Below are 24,603 nucleotides of genomic sequence, written 5' to 3'. Positions count from 1 at the left end.
GAAAGCAAAGATATCTGAACAGGCAGAGAAAGGAATTTGCCTAGAATTTCACCAACAGTTGGAGATGTGGGACTATCGCTTCAAGTACTGATTTGTCGAACTGAGCCAAATCTTCACTAGAGGAGTTCAACTTTGTGACCTGGAGCAAATCTGTTGCTGCAAAGAATTTGTTACTGTGAATTCATCATCAATAACTTCCAAATCCTCAATTTTCTTCAGGAAACCAATAGAGAATAACCATGCCCACAGTTTTCCAACTTCTACCTCCAAAGAAGTGCAATAGTGATTTTTTGGACTCCTTAAACTTATACATACATGCTACCTTTTTTACAATTACATTTTCTTGCAGGAGTGTGTCTTGTGCAAATATATGAGGCAGCGCTGTTGCATTTAAATTTAAGATGTCAAGACATTATATTTATTCCTTCTTCTATTAGGCTTTGCGATAATCTGTATTTTATCTGTTCTTAAGAGTCAGAGCACTCAAGGGAGTGCTGCATTTTAAAACCATCTTGCTGCAGGAATTGAAACATAGGAGAATTGTACTCATCAGAATGGTTAGAAATAAGTGTGGACCAAGAGAAAATATATCAGGATGCAATATCCTGTCATTTGTGGAGCATGGCTTCAAACCAAGATTAATGGAGGTAAAGCCTCTTCACCCTGCACAGTGTGAAAGCCTGAAGTAAGTGTATTTGGGCAAAACATAAAATATGAAATAGCTTCCTCTCAGTCTCAAATGGAAAGGCACATAAACAATAGAGCTACTGTTTTGAGGTCAAAGTTGCTATCTAGCTGGGAATATCTGTGTGGTTCATGAGTTTTGGGGGGGGGGCAATGTTAAGAGTTCTTTATCCTCCATTGAAGGTCTGCTGTGGGACCATTCAATTCACACAACGAAGCACAGTGTAAAAACATCTCATTTCCCACCTCGAGGACTTCACTTGCCGGCAGCTTTAGAGAAAAGCTGGACGATCTATAATGGAGCTCTTGGGAGAGGCAGTTCATTAATCTTCAGCAGTTCAATTTTATCATTCATTCTTTACGCAAGGTGACTTTTCCAGCACCCAGTCCCTGCTAATGAACTGTGACAGAGATAAGCCTCTGCTGAAACGCGGAAAATTATCACCCCCCGGAAAGATATGGCAAACAAAAGAACCTTTAAGTCACTGCACATGGTGATAAAGGGAAATATGCAGAGCTACAGCGAATATAACAGATTTCTCCAAATATGCTCACTGCACATAAAATGCAAGTCATTGTTATTTTGCAAATCACAAAATAAGGAGACAGTTCTCAGTAACTAGTGACAGCTTTTTCCTAAAGGTCGCTGACTTGAAATTTTAATCCTTTTCCTTCCCTACAGGTACTGCCAGATTGGTTGATTACTTCCAGCATTTGCTGGTTTTGCGTGAAGCGTCAGTTTCTGTTAATTTGAAACAACTGTTTAAACGGTGATGATTGCCGTGATGGGGAACCTGCTCAGAGGGAGTTACTGAGAGCTGGATTTGCGGTGTGTGCATACACAGTCAATCACCAGCACAGAGCTAAACACCACGGGACAGCTGGATTGATTCAGCATAGAAACACTCAGCAGCATAAAACATTCAATGGGAAAACTTATTGATGATCAATTTATTCTTATTGAAACTTTCTTATTTATTTTCCATTTCTTGAAGAGGTGAAGAGAAATAATAAAGCACTGAAAAAAAGCCCTTCAGCCCATCGGGTCTATGCTGGAATATATTGGATATCGTGATGTTTCGTATTTTCCAAAACCTCAGCCAAGTGAGCATTCTGTACAAGGCAAGGTTGAACACAAAACATCGCAGATTATTCTACTTAGGGAGGTATAACAGGTCATCCTGATGCTTCATGCATGTGCACATATGTGTCTGTGTAACTCATGGCATTAATGTTGAAAAAACCCAAATCCAAACTATAAAGTTAATTCATTGTGAATTTTTCTGTATAGATTTGTACAGTTAAAATTCCCAAAAATGTTTGAGGTTAAACTAATTTGATGTATTTTCCACGGCTTTCAAATGTAAAACCACATTACCCCCTTGTGGATGTAAGACTCAAGACAGTATTGAGTCATAAAATCATTTGAGGAATGATTATTGTGAAGAATGCTACACTGAATGTTAATATAATGCACATAAATACTAACAGTTTTTCATTTTGAAACCCCAAGAGATTTGGGGAAATCAAAACAAGAGAAACAGAATTGAGCTGTAAAGAGTTTAATTTATTATTTTTCTGTGCAAGACATTAAACTTGTGAAAGAAACACCAGAAGAACAAAGATTAATCTCTTCTTCCTACACTGGCAATCACTGGAGTAAACTAATGCTGAGTCAGTCACTCTACCTCAGAGTACTGCACAAGTTTAGGAATTGAAGGAAGGAGGGAACAAATTGGTTATTTAACAGGTATTCGCGAGACTCTTCTAAGGTCAGTTTGTAATTTTTGGTGTTGCTTTTAATTCTCGTTAATTCATTTATTTGGCAGCAATGTCTTCTGCATTTGTGCAGACACTTTGGATGATGGGGCTCTCACACAAGCAGAATTAGAAGAATTCATCAACATCCTCAAAAAGGAGGTGATACTTGTCAAAAAGAACTATGTTTGGCTTAAACAAAGATAATTACAAAAGAATAAGGGCAGAATTAGTTGGAGTGAACTGGGAAAGGAGTTTCACAGCAAAGACACTTGAGGGACAATGGCAAGCATTCGGCAAAATATGACTCACAACAAGGATATATCCCAGTGGCAAAAAGGATCAGAAAATGATGGTCAACCAGGAAAGTAAAATACAGCATCAAAACAAAAGAAAGATGTACAATTTGGCACAAATTTTTGGTAAGCCAGAGGATTGGGCAAGTTTTAATAAACAATAAAAGATGACCAATAATAATATAAAGACTGTTAGAATAAACACGGAGGGTAAACGTGCAAATAATACCAAGATGGACAGCAAGGGTTCCTTTAATTATGTAAAAAGGAAGAGGGGCCCTAGGTTAACATAGACCTCTTAGAAAATGAGGCTGACAAAGTAATAATGGGGAACCAGGAAATGGCAGAGGAGATGAATAAATTTACAACTATCTTTACAGTAAATGGCACTAACATCATAAAGATACTAAGTAAGAGACAAGAGGAGGAGAAATAAATACAGTATCTATCATTTGTGAAAAATTGTAAGAGAAGCTAATGGAGCTGAAGACTGATAAGGCCCTGGACTTGATGGGAGATCAAGGTAAAGTAATGTAATAATATACCAGACCAAAGGGCAGATCTCAGAGCGAGAGCAAGAGATACCCAATTGGTGGTGGTTTAACCTGAGGTTCACCATACCTCAGGGGAGGAGAGATGTTGAGGAGGAGCTTCCTCCATGGTAACCAGTACAGGAACTGAATGCCAAAGGCATTCCACTGCAAACCAGCCATCCAGCTAACTGACCCTAACAGTGGGAAATACCCTAGTATGCTTGAGAAGTAGTTACAGCGATAGTTGACATTATCCTAATTATCTTCCAAGAATCCTTGGACTCTGGAAGGGTCCCATATAATTAGAAAACTGCCAACATTTAAAAAGGGAGGGAGACAAAGAATCAGATAAGAGTGAGACCATTAGCTTAGCATCTGTTACTGGTAAAATATTAAAGTCTGTTATAAAGGATGCAATGGAGGTCACGGGGGAAGATGAGGTGTTCCTCCTCCAATTTGTGGTCTGATTTGCTGTGGCAATGGAGGAAGCTTAGGATCGCCATGACAGAAAGGGAGCGGGAAGGGGAGTTAAAATGGACGGTCAGGTCAGCCCCTGAAGGCCCAGCTGCGATGCTCAGCAAAACATGCAATTAGCTTACATTTGGTCTCACCGATGTAGAGATCACAGGTTTGGGTGGGTGGGGGGGGGGGGTGGGTGGGAAGGTGTTTTTACTGGCGGGGTATAGTTGGAGTTAGCATAAATGCTTAAGAAAAATGCATTGGATGTGGAAACTCGTGGGGTGGTAGGTAAGGACAAGGAGGACCCTGCCTTTAATGCATTTGGAGAGGTAGGGCGGCTTATAACAGTGGAGCAGGGAATGGAGGAGGTACAGTGGAGGGCTGTCTGGATGCACTAGCAGAGGCAGTGTGGCTTCACAAATGGGAAATTGTGTCTGACAAACATTTAAGAATTCTTTGCAGGTAACAATTAGGATAAATACAAGGAAGCACAATACCAGCCTTTCATCCTAACAGGAACATGCTGTCTCTGGACTCTCGTTATCTCATTTTTGAAGACTTCCAATTTTCCAGCCATCCCTTTACCTGCGAACATCTGCCCTCAATCAACTTTTGAAAGTTCTTACCAAATACCACCAAAATTGGCCTTTCTCCAATTGAGAACTTCAACTTTTAGATTTGGTCTATCCTTTTCCATCACTATTTTAAAACTAAGTGAATTATGGTCACTGGGCCCAAAATGCTTCCCCACTGACACCTCAGTCACTTGCCCTGCCTTATTTCCCCAAGAGTTTTGCACCATCTAATATGTACATCCACATACTGAATTAGAAAACTTCCATATACACACTTAAATTCCACTCCATCCAAGCCTTGTACATTATGGCAGTCCCAGTCTATGTTCGGAAAGTTAAAATCCCCTACCAAAACCATCCTATTATTCTTACAGATAACTGAGATCTCATGACAAATTTGTTTCTCAATTTCCTGCTGACTATTGCGGGAAGAGGGGTCTATAATACAATCCCAATAAGGTGATCATCCCTTTCCTATTTCTCAGTTCCACCCAAATAACTTCCCTGGATGTATCGCTAGGAATATCCTCCCTTAGTACAGCTGTAATTCTATCCCTTATCAAAAACACTACTCCCTCTCCTCTCTTGCCTCCCTTTCTGTCCTTTCTGTAGCATTTGTATCCAGGAACATTTAGCTGCCAGTCCTGTCCATCCCTGAGCCACATCTCTGTAATTGCTATGATATCCCAATCCAGTGTTCCTAACCATACCCGGAGTTCACCTGCCTTCCCTGTTAGGCCTCTTGCATTGAAAATAACTACAGTTTAATTATCAGTCCTACCTTGTTCTCTGCTTTGTTGTTGTTTGCCAGTTTGACTCAGCCAGTCTCAGATTGATCTCTTTCCTCACTATGTGCTGGGTCCCTTGCTGAGATATTTGAATCATCGATAGTCACAGGTGAGGTGCTGCTAGATTGGCTAATGTGTGCTACTACTTAAGAAAGGCAGTAAGGAAAAGGCAGGGAACTCACGACCGGTGAGCTTGACATCAGTCATGGACAAGTTGTTGGTGGGAATCCTGAGGAATAAGATTTACACACATTTGGCAAGGCAAGGACTGATTAGGGATAGTCAACATGGCTTTGTGCATGGGAAATCATGTCTCTCAAATTTATTGAGTTCTTTGAAGAAGTAACAAAAAGGATTATGAGGGCAAAGTGGTGGACATAATCTATGTGGACTTCAATATGGCGTTCAACAAGGTCTCTCATGGGAGACTGGTTAGCAAGGTTAGATCTCATGGAATACTGGGAGAACCAGTCATTTAGATACAGATCTGGCATGAAGGTAGAAGGCAGAGGGTGTGGTGGACTTTGTTTTTCAGACTGGAAGCCCGTGAGCAGTGGAGTGCCACAAGAATCGGTGCTGGGTCCACTGCTTTTCGTCATTTTATATAAATGTTTTGGAAGTGAAAATAGGAGATATAGTTAACAAGTTTGCAGATGGCAGCAAAAGAGGTGGTGTAGGGGACAGCGAAAAAGGTAACCTCAGACTACAAGATGATTGTGATCAGATGGGCCAATGAATGGCAGATGGAATTTAATTGAGATAAATGCAAGGTGCTGCATTTTGGAAAAACAAATCAGAGCAGGACTTATATATTTAAAGCAAAGGTCCTAGGGAGTGTTGCTGAACAAAGAGACCTGGGAATGCAGGTTCATAGTTCCTTGAAAGTGGAGTTGCATGTAGATAGGATAGTGAAGGTGTTTACTATACTTTCTTTTATTGGTCAGAGCATTGAGTATAGGAGTTGGGAGGTCATGGTGTGGCTATACAGGGCATGGCGTGGGCCACTTTTGGAATATTGTGTGCAATTCTGGTTCCCTTCCTATTGGAGAACGCTGTGAAACTTGAAAGGGTTTAGAAAAGATTTACAAGGATGTTGCCAGCGTTGGAAGATCTGAGCTACAGGGAGATGCTGAATAGACTTTTCCGTGGAGCATCGGGGTGACTTTATGGAGGTGTATATAATCATGAGGAGAATGAATAGGTAAATAGATAAAGTCTGTTTCCTGGGGTGGAGAAATCCACAACTAGACGGCATAGTTTTAGAATGAGAATGGAAAAATGTAAAAGAGACTTATGGGACAACTTTTTGTGCACAGAGTGGTGCGTGTATGGAATGAACTGCCAGAGAAAGTGGTGGTGGCTGGTACAATTCCAACATTTAAAAGACATCTGGATGGGCATATGGATAGGAAGGGTTTTTTTTGGGGGGGGGGGGGGGGGGGGGAGATATGCGCCAACTGCTGGCAAATGGGTCGGCATGGACCAATTGGACCAAAGGGTTCGTTTCCATGCTGTACATCTCCATTACTTGAAGCAATTTGGATTTTCAGAAGGCATACTACACATTAGGCTGTTGAATAAGATAAGACCCCATGGTGCTAGGGTTAGTTTATTCCCATGAACAGAGGATTAGCTGACAATTAGAAGCCAGAGTTGGGTAAAGATGGGTTTATCAGGATAGCAATCTGCATATAATGGAATGTCACAGGGGTCTATGCTGGTGCCACAATTATTTACAATAGGACTTAGATGAGAAAACTGGCTGGAGTATAGCCAAGACTGCAGACGACACAAAAAATAGGTGGAAAGGTAACGAAGGGAATGACGTAGTTTGCCCAGGGATATGGACAGGCTAGGTGAGTGGGTAAAATCTTGGTAGATGGAATATGATGTGGGAAAATCTAAGGTTAAGCACTCTAGCAGGAAGAATAGCGGAGCTGACTAGTATTTAAATGGCGAAGGTCTGCAGAAACCTATAGCACCAAGGATCTCCAGGCACAAATCACAAAAAAAACCAAGTTCAGCTTGGAATAGGGAAGGCAAATGGAATTTTGGCTTTTAATTTAAAGGGGGTGCAGCTTAAAATTAGGGAGGTCTCCTAAAATTATACAAAAGGCCTAGTCAGACCACAGCTCGAATACTATGAACAGTTTTGGCCACAGATCTAAGGAAAGATATTTTGGTATCAGAGTCAGTCCAGAGAAGGTTAATTCAGTTTATATTGAGTATGGAGGGATTTTCTTATGAGAGAAGCTGAGTTAATTGGGTCTGTACTCTCGGGAATTTAGAAAAATGAGAGGAAGCCTTTTTGAAAGATATAGGACTCTTGGGGAATGTCAAGATAGATGCAGAGAGGTTGTTCTCCCCTGTAGGAGAGTCTAATACCAACCAGTATAATTTCAGAATAAGGTGTTGCCAATTTAACAGAGAGGAGGAGGAATTTCTTCTCCAAGAGGGGAGTGAATTTATGGAATTCATTACCACTGTGGACTGTCAAGACTAAGTTGATAACTATATTCAAGACGGAGGAACTAAGGGTTATCATAGAAGGCAGGAAAATGGAGTTGGAGATCATCAGATCAGACCCAATCTCAATGAATTGAGCAGACTCAATTCTGCTCCTGTGTTTTATGGTCTCATATAGCAATTCCTGAAAATATGCAGCCTTAAGCTAGAGATTCCATATTCATTTGCAAAGAAATCATCATCTCTTCCTGGTTCTTTGTCAGCTGTGTATTCCTTTGTTCACAGATTGTAAACTGTTCTCTCGTCTTTTTTTTAGAATATATTCATTCCAGGAAGTGGGCATCGCTGGCTGGTCAACATTTATTGCCTGTCCCTAGTTGCCCTTCAGGTGGTGGTGGTGAGCTGTCTTCTTGCAGACCAGGTTCTTAGGTTTGCAACTAGGCCCTCATCGTACTGTAGCCACTATTCGATCCGGTCCGCAGCCTGCCTTTCTCCCCGTCCACGCACTCCTCCTCTTGCCATTTGCAGCTTTCACTTATCCCTTTTTACCACAGAATTCTTCTCTCCTCCTACCCCGGCTAATACTCACCTTCCTTCGATTGCAGGTTTTCCCTTTCCTCCCCTTCTTGCAGCATCCCCTCCTCCCCCATAACTCCCCCATGAGCTCTCAGCAGCAAATACAAGTGAAAAGCAACCTACAATTGGAGCAGCAGCTATATGTAGACTCCATCCATTCTATTCCCAGGGAGTGAGTTTTCTCAGCCCACCCCGAACAGTGTGATCAAACATTCCTTGGCATTCTGGTTGGGGCCTTCATGAGCAACTTCACCCAGCAACTCAGTGTATTTTGAGCACTGGCAGAAAGTAAATGTTTTACAAATAGACTGGTTTAACAGGGAGAAATCACTGACACAAAAACTGGATGCTGTAATGGAAAAATAGCACAATTGCAAGAGATGAAAAGGGCTGATCCCACCTTGTGAGCAGTGTTTCCTTATTTAATGTAAGATGCCCTTGTTATTCAGCTGCCTGCAATGGAGGAGACAGCAGCTTATTGATAATGTAACGAGGCTACTAATGCAGAAATCCAAGCTAATGGCAGCTGGTGCTATTTAAATTCAATTCATAAATTAGCAAGTTTTGAGAAGATTTGTAGCTCTAATCGAGGCTCTGAATGTAAGTTTGCTCGCTGAGCTGGGGGGTCTGTTTTCAGACGTTTCGTCACCATACCAGGTAACATCAGCGAGCCTCCAGTGAAGCTTCACCAGAGGCTCACTGATGATGTTACCGAGTACGGTGATGAAACGTCTGAAAACAAACCTTCCAGCTCAGGCAGCAAACTGACATTCAATTCAATAATCTAGCTTATAAAGAGAATTTGAATGTCAGTGCCCATGGAATGATCAACTGTTGCAAAAACTGGTTTGGGAAATTTCTGAGGAAAGGAAGTCTGCCATCCTTCCCCAGCCTGTTCTATACGTGACCCCAGTTGTACAACAATGTAGTTGATTCTTAACTGTCCTATGAAATGGCCTGGCAAGGCAAGGAGAAACATAACACTCCTGATACCTCCATCCTTTGAAAGAATAAAGAAAAAAGCCTCACAGCGTCAGGAACCTGGGTTCAACTGCAGCGTTGGACAACTGTCTGTGTTGTGTTTGCACATTGTCCTGGGTCTGCTTGGGATTCCTCTGGGCATTCCAATTTTCTCCAACAGTCCAAAGATGTGCAGGTTAGGTAGATTGGCCATGCTTTATTACTCCATAGGGTCCAGTGATGTGCAAGCTAGGTGGGTTAGCCATGGTAAATGGGAGGTTATGGGGATGTGAAAGATAGGATGGTGTTCAGAAGGTCAGTGCAGGTTTGATGGGCCAAATTGCCTCTTTCCACATTGTAGGTATTCTATGACTCTATGAGAACTACTGGAGCTTTGCGCGTGGGAAAACATAGCTCACAAACTTGATTGAGTTTTTTGAAGAAGTAACAAAGAAGATTGATGAGGGCAGAGCAGTAGATGTGATCTATATGGACTTCATTAAGGCGTTCGACAAGGATCCCCATGGGAGACTGATTAGCAAGGTTAGATCTCACGGAATACAGGGAGAACTAGCCATCTGGATACAGAACTGGCTCAAAGGTAGAAAACAGAGGGTGGTGGTGGAGGGTTGTTTTTCAGACTGGAGGCCTGTGACCAGTGGAGTGCCACAAGGATCGGTGCTGAGCCCTCTACTTTTTGTCATTTACATAAATGATTTGGATGTGAGCATAAGAGGTACAGTTAGTAAGTTTGCAGATGACACCAAAATTGGAGGTGCAGAGGACAGCGAAGAGGGTTACCTCAGATTACAACAGGATCTGGACCAGATGGACCAATGGGCTGAGAAGTGGCAGATGGAGTTTAATTCAGATAAATGCGAGGTATTGCATTTTGGGAAAGCAAATCTTAGCAGGACTTATACACTTAATAATAAGTTCCTAGGGAGTGTTGCTGAATAGAGACCTTGGAGTGCAGGTTCATAGCTCCTTGAAAATGTAGTCGCAGGTAGATAGGATAGTGAAGAAGGCGTTTGATATGCTTTCCTTTATTGATCAGAGTATTGAGTACAGGAGTTGGAAGATCATGTTGCGGCTGTACCAGGACATAGGTTAGGCCACTGTTGAAATATTGCGTGCAATTCTGGTCTCCTTCCTATTGGAAAGATGTTGTGAAATTTGAAAGGGTTCAGAAAAGATTTACAAGGATGTTGCCAGGATTGGAGGATCTGAGCTACAGGGAGAGACTGAACGGGCTGGGGCTGTTTCCCCTGGAGCGTCAGAGGCTGAGGGGTGTCCTTATAGAAGTTTACAAAATTATGAGGGATATGGATAGGATAAATAGACAAAGTCTTTTCCCTGGGGTCGGGGAGTCCGGAACTAGAGGGCATAGGTTTAGGGTGAGAGGGGAAAGATATAAAAGAGACCTCAGGAGCAACTTTTTCACGCAGAGGGTGGTATGTGCATGGAATGAGCTGCCAGAAGATGTGGTGGAGGCTGGTACAATTGCAACATTTAAGAGGCATTTGGATGGGTATATGAATAGGAAGGGTTTGGAGGGATATGGGCAAGGTGCTGGCAGGTGGGACGAGATTGGGTTGGGATATCTGGTCGGCATGGACAGGTTGGACCGAAGGGTCTGTTTCCATGCTGTCCATCTCTATGACTCTATTTAGCAACTTGCACCATTTTTCTCTCACTTTCTTTGTGGAACCATTAAAAAAGGTGATCTTCACTTCAAAAGGTATAAGGCTTCAGACGTAAAAGATTCCAGGGCATCAAAAGAAGAATAGAAGTATTCTCTGCAGTCTGTACTCTGAGAACTTGTTTCTGGGCTGCTAAAACAAATTACCTGCGGAATTATCTCATTGCTGTCTGTGGAACTGAGGGGGGGGGGGGTTGGACAGCAAAGAGAGAGGTTTAATATGCAAAAGCAGTTGGTGGAGCAAGGATAACAGTGAAGAAAAAAACATGGTCAATTTTCTTGATGGATATTAAGCTTAGATTGAAAAGATAATTATTGAATTATTCGAGATCCACCTGATCAGAGATAATTATTTTGGCAGGACTTACTTAAACTAAGACTTATATTTTTTAAACATTTTCCATTGGCTCAGGATATCTAAAGTGTAAAGTCTACTGCCATTAAATACTTTTGAAGTTTATGTAGCTGAGGAAGGACAAGATGATAATTAGCTTTACTGAGCAATGTCTGCATGTAATTAAGTGTGAATGATACATAGACAATAACTGAATAGCAGCTGGCAAAATATAGCAGGTGTTACACTGGGGAATTGTTATTGAAAAATATTACTAAATCCAAACATGACTTGGGTATTAAAAAAAATTGCTAAGGTTTAAAGTGTAATCAATATTTACATTAAAAATGAGCACCAGCAACTGGAGCTTTTGAAAATGACCAACGTTGAACTGTAGCTAGTTGTGACTCATTCAGGGCGTGGGCGCCAGTCTCACAATGAAGCAACAAAGAGGCCAAGAAAATTGAGGGAAGAAGGAAAGCTGGGGATCATTAGCTTTACCAGACTGATTCTTGGGATGCCAGAACCAGATGCATGAAGAGAGACTGGTTCAGTTAGGGCTACATTCACTTGGGTTCGAGGAATGAGGGGGAATCTCACATGTACTTATTAAATTCTAACTGGACGAGGCAGGGTTAATGGAGGAAAGATATTCCCAATGATTGAAGGAGTCCAGAATCAAGGGTCATGGTCTAAGGATACAGGGTTGGCCATTGAGGGCTGAGATGAAGAGAAATGTCTTCATCCAGAGAGTGGGGTGCCTGTGGAATTCTCTTCCACAGAAAGCAGTTGTAAAAACATCAAACGTTTTCAAGGAGATAGATATAGCTATTAGGGCTGAGGGCATAAAAAGGTATGAAGAGAAAATGCGAACAGATACTGATTAGGATGATCAGCCAGGATCAGTTAAATGGAAAAGCAGGCTTGAACAGTGAATGGCCTACTCCTGCTCCTATTGTCCAAGTTTCTACAACTGTAACCTCAAATCCACCTTATCCTCCTCACCCTGATAACCTTTCACCCACCCTTGATTAACAAGGATCTATCTATCTATCTTGGTCTTAAAAATATTCAAAACTGTTCTTCCACACCTTTTCAGGAAGCGTGTTCCAAAAATGTATGAACATCTGAGAGTACAATATTCACCTCGTCCCGGTTTTAAATGGGTGACCCTGACAGTGAAACAGTGACTCTTATTCTAGATTTTCCCATAAGAGTAAATATCCTTTCCGTATCAATCTTGTCAAGACCCCTCCACATCTTAAATACAAATACACAGGTTCACAGTGGATGAGTAAACCAAGCAGAATGTGGATCAGGAAGAGAAACCATTACTGTGTTTTGACAGGTGAGAACATCACACACCATAGAAAAGTAAAGCAGCATTAATGCAGTCACAAAGGATGGTATTCAGGACTTTGACTAGTGATGTGGTCCAAAAATAAGTCTATATTAGCCCACAGAATTTGCTGTAGAGTGTCAGATCGGGCAAGCTTCCTGCCTCACTAATGCCATTTCTTGGGTCAGTATGATATAAATCAATGTCCTCAGAACTAGAAGTCGCATTCCTGATCCCAGCTGCTCAAACAAACACACCATTTAGCAGATCAGAACATGACCGACCATCCGATATTTATAATAGAATCGTACAATGCTTTACTACGAACCACTCCAATGAGGTCTCCACGGCCATATTCTCCTGCCAGCTCCTTCTTCTTATCATCCCTCATGATGACGGATCGGAATCGACCATTCAACACAATAAACGTGCAGTCTGATCTGTCCCCTTGCCTGTGAAAAATACAGAGATCACAAAGTCATTATGACTATTACCTGGAAAACAAGATGGGCTTGCGGATCCAAATAATGTAACTCAGTGTACAGTCTGCATGTTGAGGACAATTCATTTAGGATACAGTTGATCGAGCCTCCAGTCATATTTTATTTGTTTGTGTATTTTCAATTGCCTAGCACAAAACATATCCGCATTAACTGCAGTAAGTTATACTTCTATGACGACATACAACTTTTTAAAATCCAGATATTAAGTTACAATGGTTATCTCCTATAGCCTATCCAAACACCAACAGATCCATCAAATTGCTAGAAACGCCAACTTGCTAGCTCTAGTGAGACAGTGCAGTCAAACGTTCCGAACAAATGCTATTTGTTAGTACACTGCAAATACTGAAACCTTTCCCTAAATTTACTTTTGATGACATCCATTGTAAACATGAGGATGAGGATATTGAAGAAGGGTTTATGCCCGAAACACATTTGACTCTCCTGTTCTTGCAATGCTCCCTGACCTGCTGTGCTTTTCCAGCACCAACATTTTCGACTCCCATGGGGAACCTTGGCAAACGTCTTACTGAAGTCCATACAGGTCACATCTAATGCTCTGCCCTCATCAACCGTTTTTGTTACTTCTTCAAAAAACTCAATCAAGTTTGTGAGACATGATTTCCCATGCACAAAGCAATGTTGACTATCCCAAATCATTCCTTGCCTTTCCAAATACACGTACATCCTGTCCCTCAAGATTCCATCCAGCAACTTGCCCACCACCGAGGTCAGGCTCACCGGTCTATAGTTCCCTGGCTTGTCTTTACCGCCCTTCTTAAACAGTGGCACCATGTTTGCCAACCTCCAGTCTTCCAGCACCTCACCTGTGACTATCGATGATACAAATATCTCAGCAAGAGGCCCAGCAATCACTTCTCTAACTTCCCACAGTGTTCTCGGGTACACCTGATCAGGTCCTGGGGATTTATCCACCTTTAACCGTTTCAAGACATCTAGCACTTCCTCCTCTGTAATCTGGACATTTTTCAAGATGTCTGTCACAGTAGGAAATACACTTCAAAAGTACTCAACTGGCTATCAAGTGTTCTGCAATGTCCTGAGGCCATGAAAAGTGCATTACAAATTCTCCAAAGATCTTTAGACAGCACCTTCCAAACACACAACACACTTCCATCTAGAAGGACAAGGGCAGCAGATATATAGGAACACCACCATCTGCAAGTTCCATTCAAGTCATTTTCCATCCTGATTTGGAAATATATCACTCTTCCTTCACCGTCACTGGATCAAAATCCTGGAATTTCCTTCCTCAGGGAATTGTGGATCTACAGCACTTAGAATGCAGCGGTTCAAAAAGGCAGCTCACCACCACCACCTTCTCAAGGGCAATAAATGCTGGACCAGCCAGTGACACCCACATCCCATAAGAGAGCATATTTCTTTCTTTCTCAATGTTTTCTCCAGATTTACAAAACTTTATTGGGTGAATCCCATCCTGTCCACATCCTCTTAATCTGGCATCACCATCACTGTTCCATGTCCCTTGATTCAAGGATGATATCCACCCAGGTTCTGCATGTGGCTGAAAACATTGATGCTGACTGAACTGCTGTGCTTTTCCAGCACCACTCTAATCCTTAAACTTTCTCAGCTTCAGATGATTTCCTGCCTGGAATTTACAAATTAAACTCATTACATGGAGGTGAATCTATTTCTTAACAGTCCCAAATCACCTCCCTTTCTCAGGTGCAACAATTTTACACATCCAGTTTTAGCCAAGACTTTGGGCCCGACTGAAACTACATAGAAATAAGAATCAATCCCTAACTTTCTAAACTGAAAACAAAGTGCAATTATTAACTATGTTTGCTCGTAAAAACTTCCCAGTGTAAACAAATTCCCATCAGCATCCCTGGCTTATCTGCCTCAGACTGTTTTAAAAATAATTATGATTACAGAAAAACATATATGTTAATCATTAAACCCTTTCTGACATGCAGAAAGCTTATATTCTACTAGTCCAAAATTCAAAAATCGAAATTAATTTGCATTCAAATATGCATCAATCACATACCTTACATAATATCATGTTGCCAATACCTCATCCTCTGGTTCAATGGAACCTGGCCTGCTGGCCCGTTGTTTTATAGTGCCTTGGAACGTTCTGAGGTACTTGAGAGCTATTTTTACAGGTTCTTGTGAGTTACTGACAGAATATAGGTGCATCATACATCATGGAAAATTAAACTTTTCTCTAATTAGTTTCAGAGGATCTATTACCTCATAGCCATACATTAATTCAAAATGATTGAAACTTATTGATTCATTACGTGAATCCAATTTACGAATTTCCAGTCCTTTGTCCCAATCATGAGGATATTCATTACAGTATATTCTGATCAATATTTTTGATGTTTCTACCCTCTCTCCCCTACCCTTAGAACAGGGATACAGGGAGATCCAACTGCATCACCCACATTATTACTTTGACCAGATTATCTAATTCAACTTAGGACAAAGAATCTTGGATCTTCTTGTGAAGTCTATTCTACATTGCAAAGTGCATTTTTCCTACTAAGATATCCATGAAGTACATATAAATATTTGCATTGGCTCTCCTACCTGTACACAGCTCGTCCAGCTTCTACCGCCATCCAATCCAAGGCAAAATCAATCTGTCGCACAAATGGAGACATTCTCCTCACCACAGTGTGAGCTACGGTTAACACCACATTTGGTTTCTCCCTCATTATCCTTTAAGAATGAAACAAAAAGCAATACAGCATATTGTGTACTCTCTGTCAATCAAATTGAGTCACATAAAACAGGTTTGGCCAACATGGTGTCTTGTGAACCATAACTGTGATAAACAGGATGATCATACCATTAACAAATTAATTTGGATCCCTAAGCTTATCTTGGGCTGAAAGATTGAGTTCAAACCTCAGTCCTGGATTTGACCCAATCAATCAATCATAGTCAAAGCTAAGAATCACTTAAGTTCCACTCTCAGGAACTCCCTACTAAATTTCTACAGCTTAAAAAACAAACATTGTTTTGTCTCTGAATATGGCTTTATTTAGGTTGGTGAAGCACTTTGGGAGATTTTTCTAACCTGAGACAATACGTACACATAAATAGTTGTTGATACCTGAGTTGTGAATTGTGAGGAAGTGCCATATTGTTAAATATGGTCATTCTTTGAATAAGAAGCTAAACTAAAGCCCTGCCTGCATACTCAATAAAGATGATAGAATTCTATTTGAAAAGAGGGTCTATTTCTTTATTCTGCAGTTTGTCGATTTTCTCATCTTTCACCCTTTCTCTACTAATAGTTCTCTTGTTCGCTTCTTCTTTTCTTCAAATGGGTTTTCAAACTACCTGAGGGACGACATGGTGGCTCAGTGGTTAGCACTGCAGACTCACAGCAGCAGGGTCCCAAGTTTGATTCCAGCCTCGGGTGACTGTGTGGAGTTTGCATACTCTCCCCGTGTCTGCGTGGGTTTCCTCCGGGTTCTCTGGTTTCTTCCCACAGTCCAAAGATGTGCAGGTCGGATGAATTGGCCATGCTAAATTACCCGTAGTGTTATGTCATTTTTTTTTAAAAAGAGTGAAATGGGTCTGGGTGGGTTACTCTTCAGAGGGTTGGTGTGGTCTGGTTGGGCGGAAGGGCCTGTTTCCACACTGTAGGGAATCTAATCTAAAGAAACTGCTCAAAACCAAAGCAAACACTCCAGTAATTCTGATCAATAAAAGTTTCTGGGGAAATCGAGTATAGTGCTTGCGTTGACATTAGCTCAGAGCATTTTGGTCAGAATGTTATGCCTTCAGCAAAAACTTGCATGAAGGTTTTAGAGGACACAAAAACAAGAGAAAAAAAAACTTTACATCACAATTTTCTAAAAAATATTTTAGCTTTATTTTGGATATTAGAAATGTCAGTTCCTGATATAAACCAGTACCAAGTCCCTATGATCATCAAACTTACAAATCACTGTGCAAAAGTCACAAGGTATCAGTATCTTAGGGAAAAGGACAGATCAATGCAAGAAACGTGCTTAGCTATTGTCAATGAAATGCATGATAAATTTATGGATATATAAATTTAATATTTTACGACTTGGTATCTCATCATCTTGCTGTATGCAACATCATTAAGAAGGAATAATTGAAGCAGGAGACTCAGATGAATTCAGTCCAACTTTAAAATCATGCATTGCATTCTCACTTACGTAGCTATAACCAATAACAATAGTTTTACATTTATAATGGAAATGGCCTGTGTAAACTTGCCACACTAATTACACCTTTCTGCCACTGGTGACATTGCAGACTCTCTTTAATCATGGCGCCCCCCAACTGGATTCTTAAACTATTAAATCTTTAGACAGCACAAGTCTCCAAGTATAGTTCTGATGGAGATATTTATTCTCTAAAAGAGGAAAATCAACTAGTGTGCCACATTTTCTTCTTGAGCCTCAAAATTATCTATCAATTCAATCAATAAAAATAAAAGCTCAAATACTTCAATCCCTTTCTAAATAAAGACAGCAGTTGAAAAACACAGTTGGGAAAACTGTTGAACTTACTCGTAAAAGTGGCATTTGGAGATGCAAAGGAAAGTGCAGTCCCTTTGGGCCTTGATGCTGAAGATGAGAGGTTCACCAGTCAGCACAGCAAGCTGTCCTACAATCTCTCCAGGATGAGCCACAAACAGACAATTCTCATCTTCCCTGTCAATCATCCGCTGGTAAACATGCAACAGTCCTGATATCACAAAATGAATGCTGACATCCTAAAGAAGAAGAGAAGTGCAGGCAGTGAGTTCTCTTTTCTGCATATGGCACCACTCCATTTTCGACAAAAACAAACAACCTCACTCACGTATCAACAGACCTCCCCCACCACCCTCTCCCCGTGCTTCTCTGGCAGCAAAAACACTCAGCGCTGGTGTTCATAAATAACCTTCTGGTGCCAACTGCAGTCTGCAGAACATCAAGGGTTGGAGACAGATTGTACAAAATGAAAGAGCGAGCTAGTAACCAATGACTTTGGGAGGACATTGAGTTTGAATCTGTTGGTTTGCAAAGCTAAGCATGGTGCGCTGAACCCAGACACGATGTACGCCAGCTTTTCAATTTGAGAATTAGCTTGGATGGGAAGGGGAAGTGAGGATTTGCAGGGTCTCAATGGATATTGCAGGAATTGAAAGCCTTAGAACAATATAAATGCAGCAAGAGATGAATTTTTAAACTTGCAGTTAGATAGATATAATCTGGCTCTTCTGAAAAATGGCAGTAGAGACCATGAGGATTATTGCTTGCCCAGTGTCTTAATCAACTTGCAGTCAGTGCTTCCAACAGTTTCACAATTGGCCAAATTAGAAAGAAGGGGATAGAACCAAGAGGATTTTCAGTGAGATTTAGGTCTCTCCATAGGTTGGCAGCCTAGGTTTCAAGGCTCTCGTTTGGCAGCCCTTCAAGTCAAACTGTATAGAAAACAGGTTAAAAATCACCATCATCTTTCTGAAACTCAAGATTTGAGAGGAGACCATGCTGCAGACTGGAAGTCCAATAGCTTGAGAGAACACTTTAGTTTGTAAAGTTGTAAATTCCAAAATAGTTCAGTGGTCACTTGCCTATGTCAATACCATTTGACTAGTGCTTAACTGTGTCCCAGTATTGCTAAACTTATAGTTAAGCCATTACTTTGACAGGTAGAGGAGAATGAGTTACCTGTTTAATTGTGTTGTGTTTAACAATACAAAATGTACATCCTCAAGGACATGTATATTAGAATAAATTGAATGAAACCCCACCTTCTCACCGAAAGTGAATAAAATATAGTTAGTTCTGATATAACGTGATCATTCCACGCACATGCGATCTCACGCAATAGCCTCGCCATTTAAACTAAAATGGGGCCAGAATGGCATTATAGTCAATATAGGCTAGTTAAAACAACATAGTATGTTCAATGTTGTAAAACATTCCAAGGTGCTTCACAGGAATGCATTCAGATAGAAACGGATACAGGACAGGTCTCCAAAAGACTAAGAGACGTGAAGCTTTCAGGTTAGAATTCCAGAGATTAGGACCTAAACACGGGAAAACTTCACATCAAAGATCACGCAAAAAAGATCATATTCCTGGAAAAAATTAAAACAGCTGAAGAGGATAAAAGATGTGGAGATTTCTTGAACGCTATTTGATAAATAGAAAACCGGAAACAGAAAAATAGAAAATGAGATTAAATAAATGGGGTTGGTTGAGGGGAAGGGATATAAAGGGGAAGGAGGAGTTCAAAGAGAAGGGTAGAGAAAGATTCAGAAAAGAGAGTATGGGATCAATGATGGGCGACAAATGGAGGCAGATCTGGGAGGAGAGATCAAGGAGTGAAGGAGGAAGGATGAAATGGGAGTCAGAGATATGAAGTGGGTGGAGTGAGCAGGAAAGGATGAAGAGGGAAGAATGGACAGCAAGAAGCAACAAGTTTCCCTGGATCACTTAAAACAAACTATATCAACTGCCTCAAGCCCCTCATCCTTCAATGAACTTTGTTTCCAGATTAGAATATCTTCCAACTGACAATGAAAATATTACAATTGTACATTTAGCAGGACAATATAATACTGATTCTTAATGGCATGATTCTCATACTGACTATCCTTCCTCTGCCAAACGATGAGACAATCTCATTCACAGAGACTATTGAAAGATCGGCATGGGAAATTCGACTAAGGCACAAGCAACATCAGAGCTTCACTTGACACCAAACACGTCAAATGTGAAGGAACTCTATTCCTCAACATGACAAACAAAAAATTAAAAATAAAATAACACTTCACAACTTTATCAGAGAAACACATAGGCACATCTCTCTTGAATAATTATCACCATCATTCCAGCTAGAATTCCAAATAAGCTGTCCACTTCATGGGTGATGTTATATTACCGCAATAAAGAACTTTTTATCAGAAGCCACACAATTTCATTAATGCTAGTGACCTCTGAATTTTTAAAACCAGGTGTATTGAAAAGGCTCCACGAATTTCTGTCAAGCAAGACGCAAAGCAAACTGCATCCCAGTTCATACACCTCCTTCGGTTCATGAAAGACATTTTGAACAATGATGTTTGATTGCAGTGTAATTAATGTTCCAGTCACACACCATCGAATTCAGATGACAGCTGTCCTCTTTGGGCATCTATGAGGATCTTACCTGCCCACTCATGCAGCGCACCAAAGAATCACAGAATTGTTATTGTGCATTCGGTCCACTGATACTTTGAGTGAGTGAGCAAAATTCTGGCAGATGGTATACAATGTTAATAAATGTGAAATCATCCGTTTTGGTAGGAGTAACAGGAAAAAGGATTATTATTTGAATGGTAAAACGTTGCAGAGGGACTTGGGTATCACTGTGCATGAATCACAGAAGGTTGTCTGCTGGTACAATAAGTAATTAAGGAGGCAAATGGAATTTTGTTTTGCATTGCGAAAGGGATTGAGTTTAAAAACAGGGAGGTTATGTTGCAGCTGTATTTGGTGCTGGTGAGGCCACATCTGGAGAACTGTGCACTTTTTGTCTCCTTACTTCAGTAAGGATGTTCTGGCACTAGAGCACAGTCCAGGGGAGGTTCACAAGGTTGATTCTGGAGTTGAAGGGGTTGGTTTATGAGGACAAACTGAGTAGATGGGATTATATTCATTGGAATTCAGAAGAATTGGGGGGGGGGGGGGGGGGGGATCTTATAGAAACATGTAAAATTATGAAGGAAATAGATAAGATACAAGTACAGAAGATGTTTCCACTGGCAGGAAAAGCTAGGGCAAGATGGCAGAGCCTCAAGATTAGAGGGAGCAGATTTAGGGCTGAATGGAGAAGGAGCTTCCTCACCCAGACGGTTATTAATCTTGGGAATTCCTTGCCCAGGGAAGTAGTTGATGCTACTTCAGTATATGTTTTTAAAGCTAAGGTAGATATTTTTTGAACAATAAATGAATTAAGGGATATGGTGAGAGCACATGCAAGTGAATCTGAGTCAACAAAAAGATCAGCCATGATGTTATTGAATGGCGGAGCAGGCTCGAAGGGTCAGACGTAGTTCTTATGTTCATTGTGTCTGCACCACCCCTCTGAATGAGTTGGCCTCCGGTCTTTTCTTCTCTCCTAACCCTTCATGTCGTTTTGATTCAAGTAATCATCTTTTGCCCTCTTGAATGTCTCAAATAAAGGTTCCTCCACCACAAAGGAGCATAAATATAATTAAGTTTTGCTACTGTTACAAAGGGTTTTGGTGAGAACCTACTTGAAAGTACACTGTGCAATTTTGGACTCTGCATTTAAGGAAAGCTATACATTACTGGTAGTGCAGCAATGACCGATTAGATTGAGTCCAAGGATAAGAGTGTGTTGGTCTAAGCTAAGAAGAGTTTACAAGAACCTGAAGTGATCTCAATGAAATGTGCAAGATTCTGAAGGGATCTGTGACAGGGTAAACAGAGAGATGGTTTACTTTGGCTGTAAAATCTAGAACACAGGAGCACAATCGCAGAATAAAAGAATGACCATTCAAGATTGAGATGAGGAGAAATTCCTTTACTAAGACTATATGGATCTTTGCAATTCTCTGTTTCACAAAGTTATGGATGCTCCATTGTGGAAGGTACACATTACTGAGGTGAAACAGATCTACGGTTTCTGAGAGAATCAAAGGATATGGGAAATGAGCCAAAATGGAGATGAGCCCAAAGATTTGCATTTAACAGAACAGGTTCAAGGGACTGTGTCATCTATTCCTGTTTGTTTCTTATGTTACCTTTCAAAAATCAGTTCTTTTGTTGAGTTGTCCACTTACCATTGTGTCTTATTTGGAGGTGTATGTTGTGAAAAATTTCTCAATAACTTTCATAGTTTAGGATAAAAGCATCAAATTGTATTTGTAAAGTACCTTCAACATAATTGAAATACAGAGACACTATTATACGTAACACCAAGCCACACAAATAAAAGTTGAGACAGGTTTTAAATAACAACTTAAAGACAGAGAGGATAAAACAGAATTTCAGAGCATTATGGTGCTCAGGCAGCTGGGTATGGTGAAGTCAGTAGTGGACGATTAAGTTTAAGGGTGTTCAGGAAGCCAGAATGAGATGTGTGAAGATAGCTCAGGGGATGGAGGCTGGAGGGGATTACAGCAATAGGGAAAGGCAAAGCCACATGGGGGTAAAGGCCACAATAAGAACTTTAAAACAGGAGGCATTGTTCCAATAACTTGAAGCCATGATTTGGGATTTGGTGAGAGTTCAGACAGAAGCAGCAGAATTATGGACTCAACATGCACCATTCAGATTCATTCAGGGCCTGCAGTGGTTTCAAGAAGTTCCACCATTACTAAGTGTTCTGAAGATGCATTCCGTGAAATATTAGTACAGAAGGTAATTGACTGAACATGTTGATACCTTGAAGTTTCTGAGTCTGCAACACTGAGATCACATGACCCAGTTTGTGGCTGCAATAAAGTTTTTGAATTTGAACAGTGAGGGGATAGCTTGCCTGGAGCAACTACTTTTGCTCTCTCTCTCTCTCTTTTGACAACCCTCTTATTAAATGTGCAAGCTGAAAACCTACTGGAAGGGCTCATCACAAGTGACGTATTCCTAAAAGATAATGTGAGATTTACACCATCTCCAAAAAAAAGAAACCTGTCAGCTATAAGTGGAAAGTGATTTCAGCATAGACTAACATTTGGATAATCTGTGAATTCTTTTTTCCTGAATTGAACTGTTACTTGCCCAATATCTTTCAAGATAACACAACAGAGGATTGATATTTTTCTTCTATTGTGGAGGTTGTGTGTGCACGTTTACGAGGTTTAGGTGTATGCATCTGTAAAGTTTAAAAGGTTTGTTAATTAGCTTTGTATCTTTGCTTGAGGAAGGTTTGTTTGCAATAAATCAGTTTGTTATTTATTATTGAAGGAATTTGCTTTGAAGACTAAGTGATATACACAGTCCAATATATATAAAAAATTGGCAACATCACTTTCCTTTCTAAATTCAAACTTCTGTTGTGGTCAGTGGAGGAGAGGAACGAAGCACAGCATCAGTTCACCTCGCCTAACAGGATCATAACACAGCGACGGGCAATAATTATGACCTGTTCAGCACTTTTCGTTGCCTAGGAGTCCAGCTAGTTACGTCCACATTTGCCAATAACAGCAATTACCCAAAACATACCCTACATACGGGCAAATAGAGCCCACGACATCTGCTGGCCACAGGAAGCATCAGCGCAAGCATTGCTTCACACTGACCCGGAGCAAACTGAGCTTCCAGCCCTCTCTAGCTGGGGAAAGAACCTTTCAGGAGAGGGATGGCCCTGACTGGTGGCTGAGGCTGCTGCTACATCTCTTGTCCCTAACCTGCGGCTCTCTCTTACCATTGCTGACGAAAGAGCGGCGATCCATACCCACGTCCGTTGCTATCCAATGACATCAGGTTCCTCTTCGCAGCACCTGCACACTTTGCAGCACTTACAATCAAATCAAATCTTTTGTATACACTGCTGGAAGGTTCATGCTTGAAGAGCTTAAGCGAATGCAGTCCTCTTACCTGGTCACCTTGTTTTGCTACAACTGTTCCAGCTTTAACCTGTTGAAGAATTACTCTGCCATCCAGCAGTAAAGGATCCTAAGAAACCAAGACAAAAAGCAGAGATAAGGGTAAACCTTTTCAACCCATCTTTCTGTCATTCCAACTTCGAAATCTCTCGTTCTGTGAAAAGGACTCTGATTAGTGGCTGGACTTTGGGCAGCTAAATGTAAAGTCTTAGATGCCATATTTGGCCTACATTTCAACTTTACTTCTACTGCAGTAATCCTATCTCAAGGGCAGGAAAGGAAGTTCTCATCTGATACATATCACACCAAACGTTTAATCTTTCAGCCTGGAGATAATAAAAATTGATCTTTTTTTAAAATATTGCTGCAGGGTTGTTAGAGGCTCAGCTTCAATTACAGTCAGTTTGACTCCACATGGAAGGAGGATGACTGTCACTGTGCTAACCTGTTGGAGACTTGCCCATTACCACTGAGCCTGGATGCTGAAAAGAACTAAGCAAGGTATCAGTGAACAGTGAGAAGGATAGTAACAAATTTCAGAAGGACAGATTCTGGCAAAATTGGCCTTTGAAATTTAATGCAGAGAAATGAGAAACAATTTAAGCGTGATTGGAAATATAAGGCAATATAAATTACGCGATATAATTTATAAGGGGGTGCAGAAACAGATGGTTTCTTTTAATGTCACCCGAGGGAAAAGGACTGTAATTACAGAAGAGATTAAAGATAATTGGCAAGAAAATTGGGGTCGCATGAGGTGTAAAGAATACACAGTACATTATTTCAAATGCATTAGTTGAAAACATAGTGAAAGCAGATTTAACTTTTTTCAAAAGAGAGGTGGATGGAAATACCTGAGGACTAAAAGAGTATGAGAAACTAGCAGGAGAATGGGATTAATTACATAACGCTTTCAATTTGCTTTTTTTCATCGACATGAAGATCTGAATGAAATCCTATGTGCTGTTCCCTTCCATCACTCAAACTCTGCAACTAACTAATAAAGTTAGGCAGAGCACTAATTATCTCCAATATCTGGCGC

General features: G+C 40.8%; 1 protein-coding gene across 3 annotated transcripts in view; it reads right to left on the bottom strand.

Annotated features, from left to right (window-relative positions):
• Positions 1-24,603, bottom strand: part of pnpla7b (patatin-like phospholipase domain containing 7b) — a 335,345-nt gene that overhangs the window by 197,088 nt on the left and 113,654 nt on the right. For all 3 annotated transcript variants that reach the window (XM_060841292.1, XM_060841293.1, XM_060841294.1), the window contains exons 16-19: positions 23,554-23,631; positions 17,527-17,732; positions 15,560-15,691; positions 12,799-12,922 (exon numbers count right to left, since the gene is read on the bottom strand). In XM_060841292.1, the coding sequence (XP_060697275.1) occupies positions 12,799-12,922; positions 15,560-15,691; positions 17,527-17,732; positions 23,554-23,631 (540 nt within the window). The remainder of the gene's footprint in view (positions 1-12,798; positions 12,923-15,559; positions 15,692-17,526; positions 17,733-23,553; positions 23,632-24,603) is intronic.

This window comes from Hemiscyllium ocellatum, chromosome 21 (genome assembly GCF_020745735.1).
Source record: "Hemiscyllium ocellatum isolate sHemOce1 chromosome 21, sHemOce1.pat.X.cur, whole genome shotgun sequence".
NCBI lineage: Eukaryota > Metazoa > Chordata > Chondrichthyes > Orectolobiformes > Hemiscylliidae > Hemiscyllium > Hemiscyllium ocellatum.
Note: the sequence above shows the minus strand (reverse complement) of the source record. Positions and strands in the feature narration are given on the sequence as shown.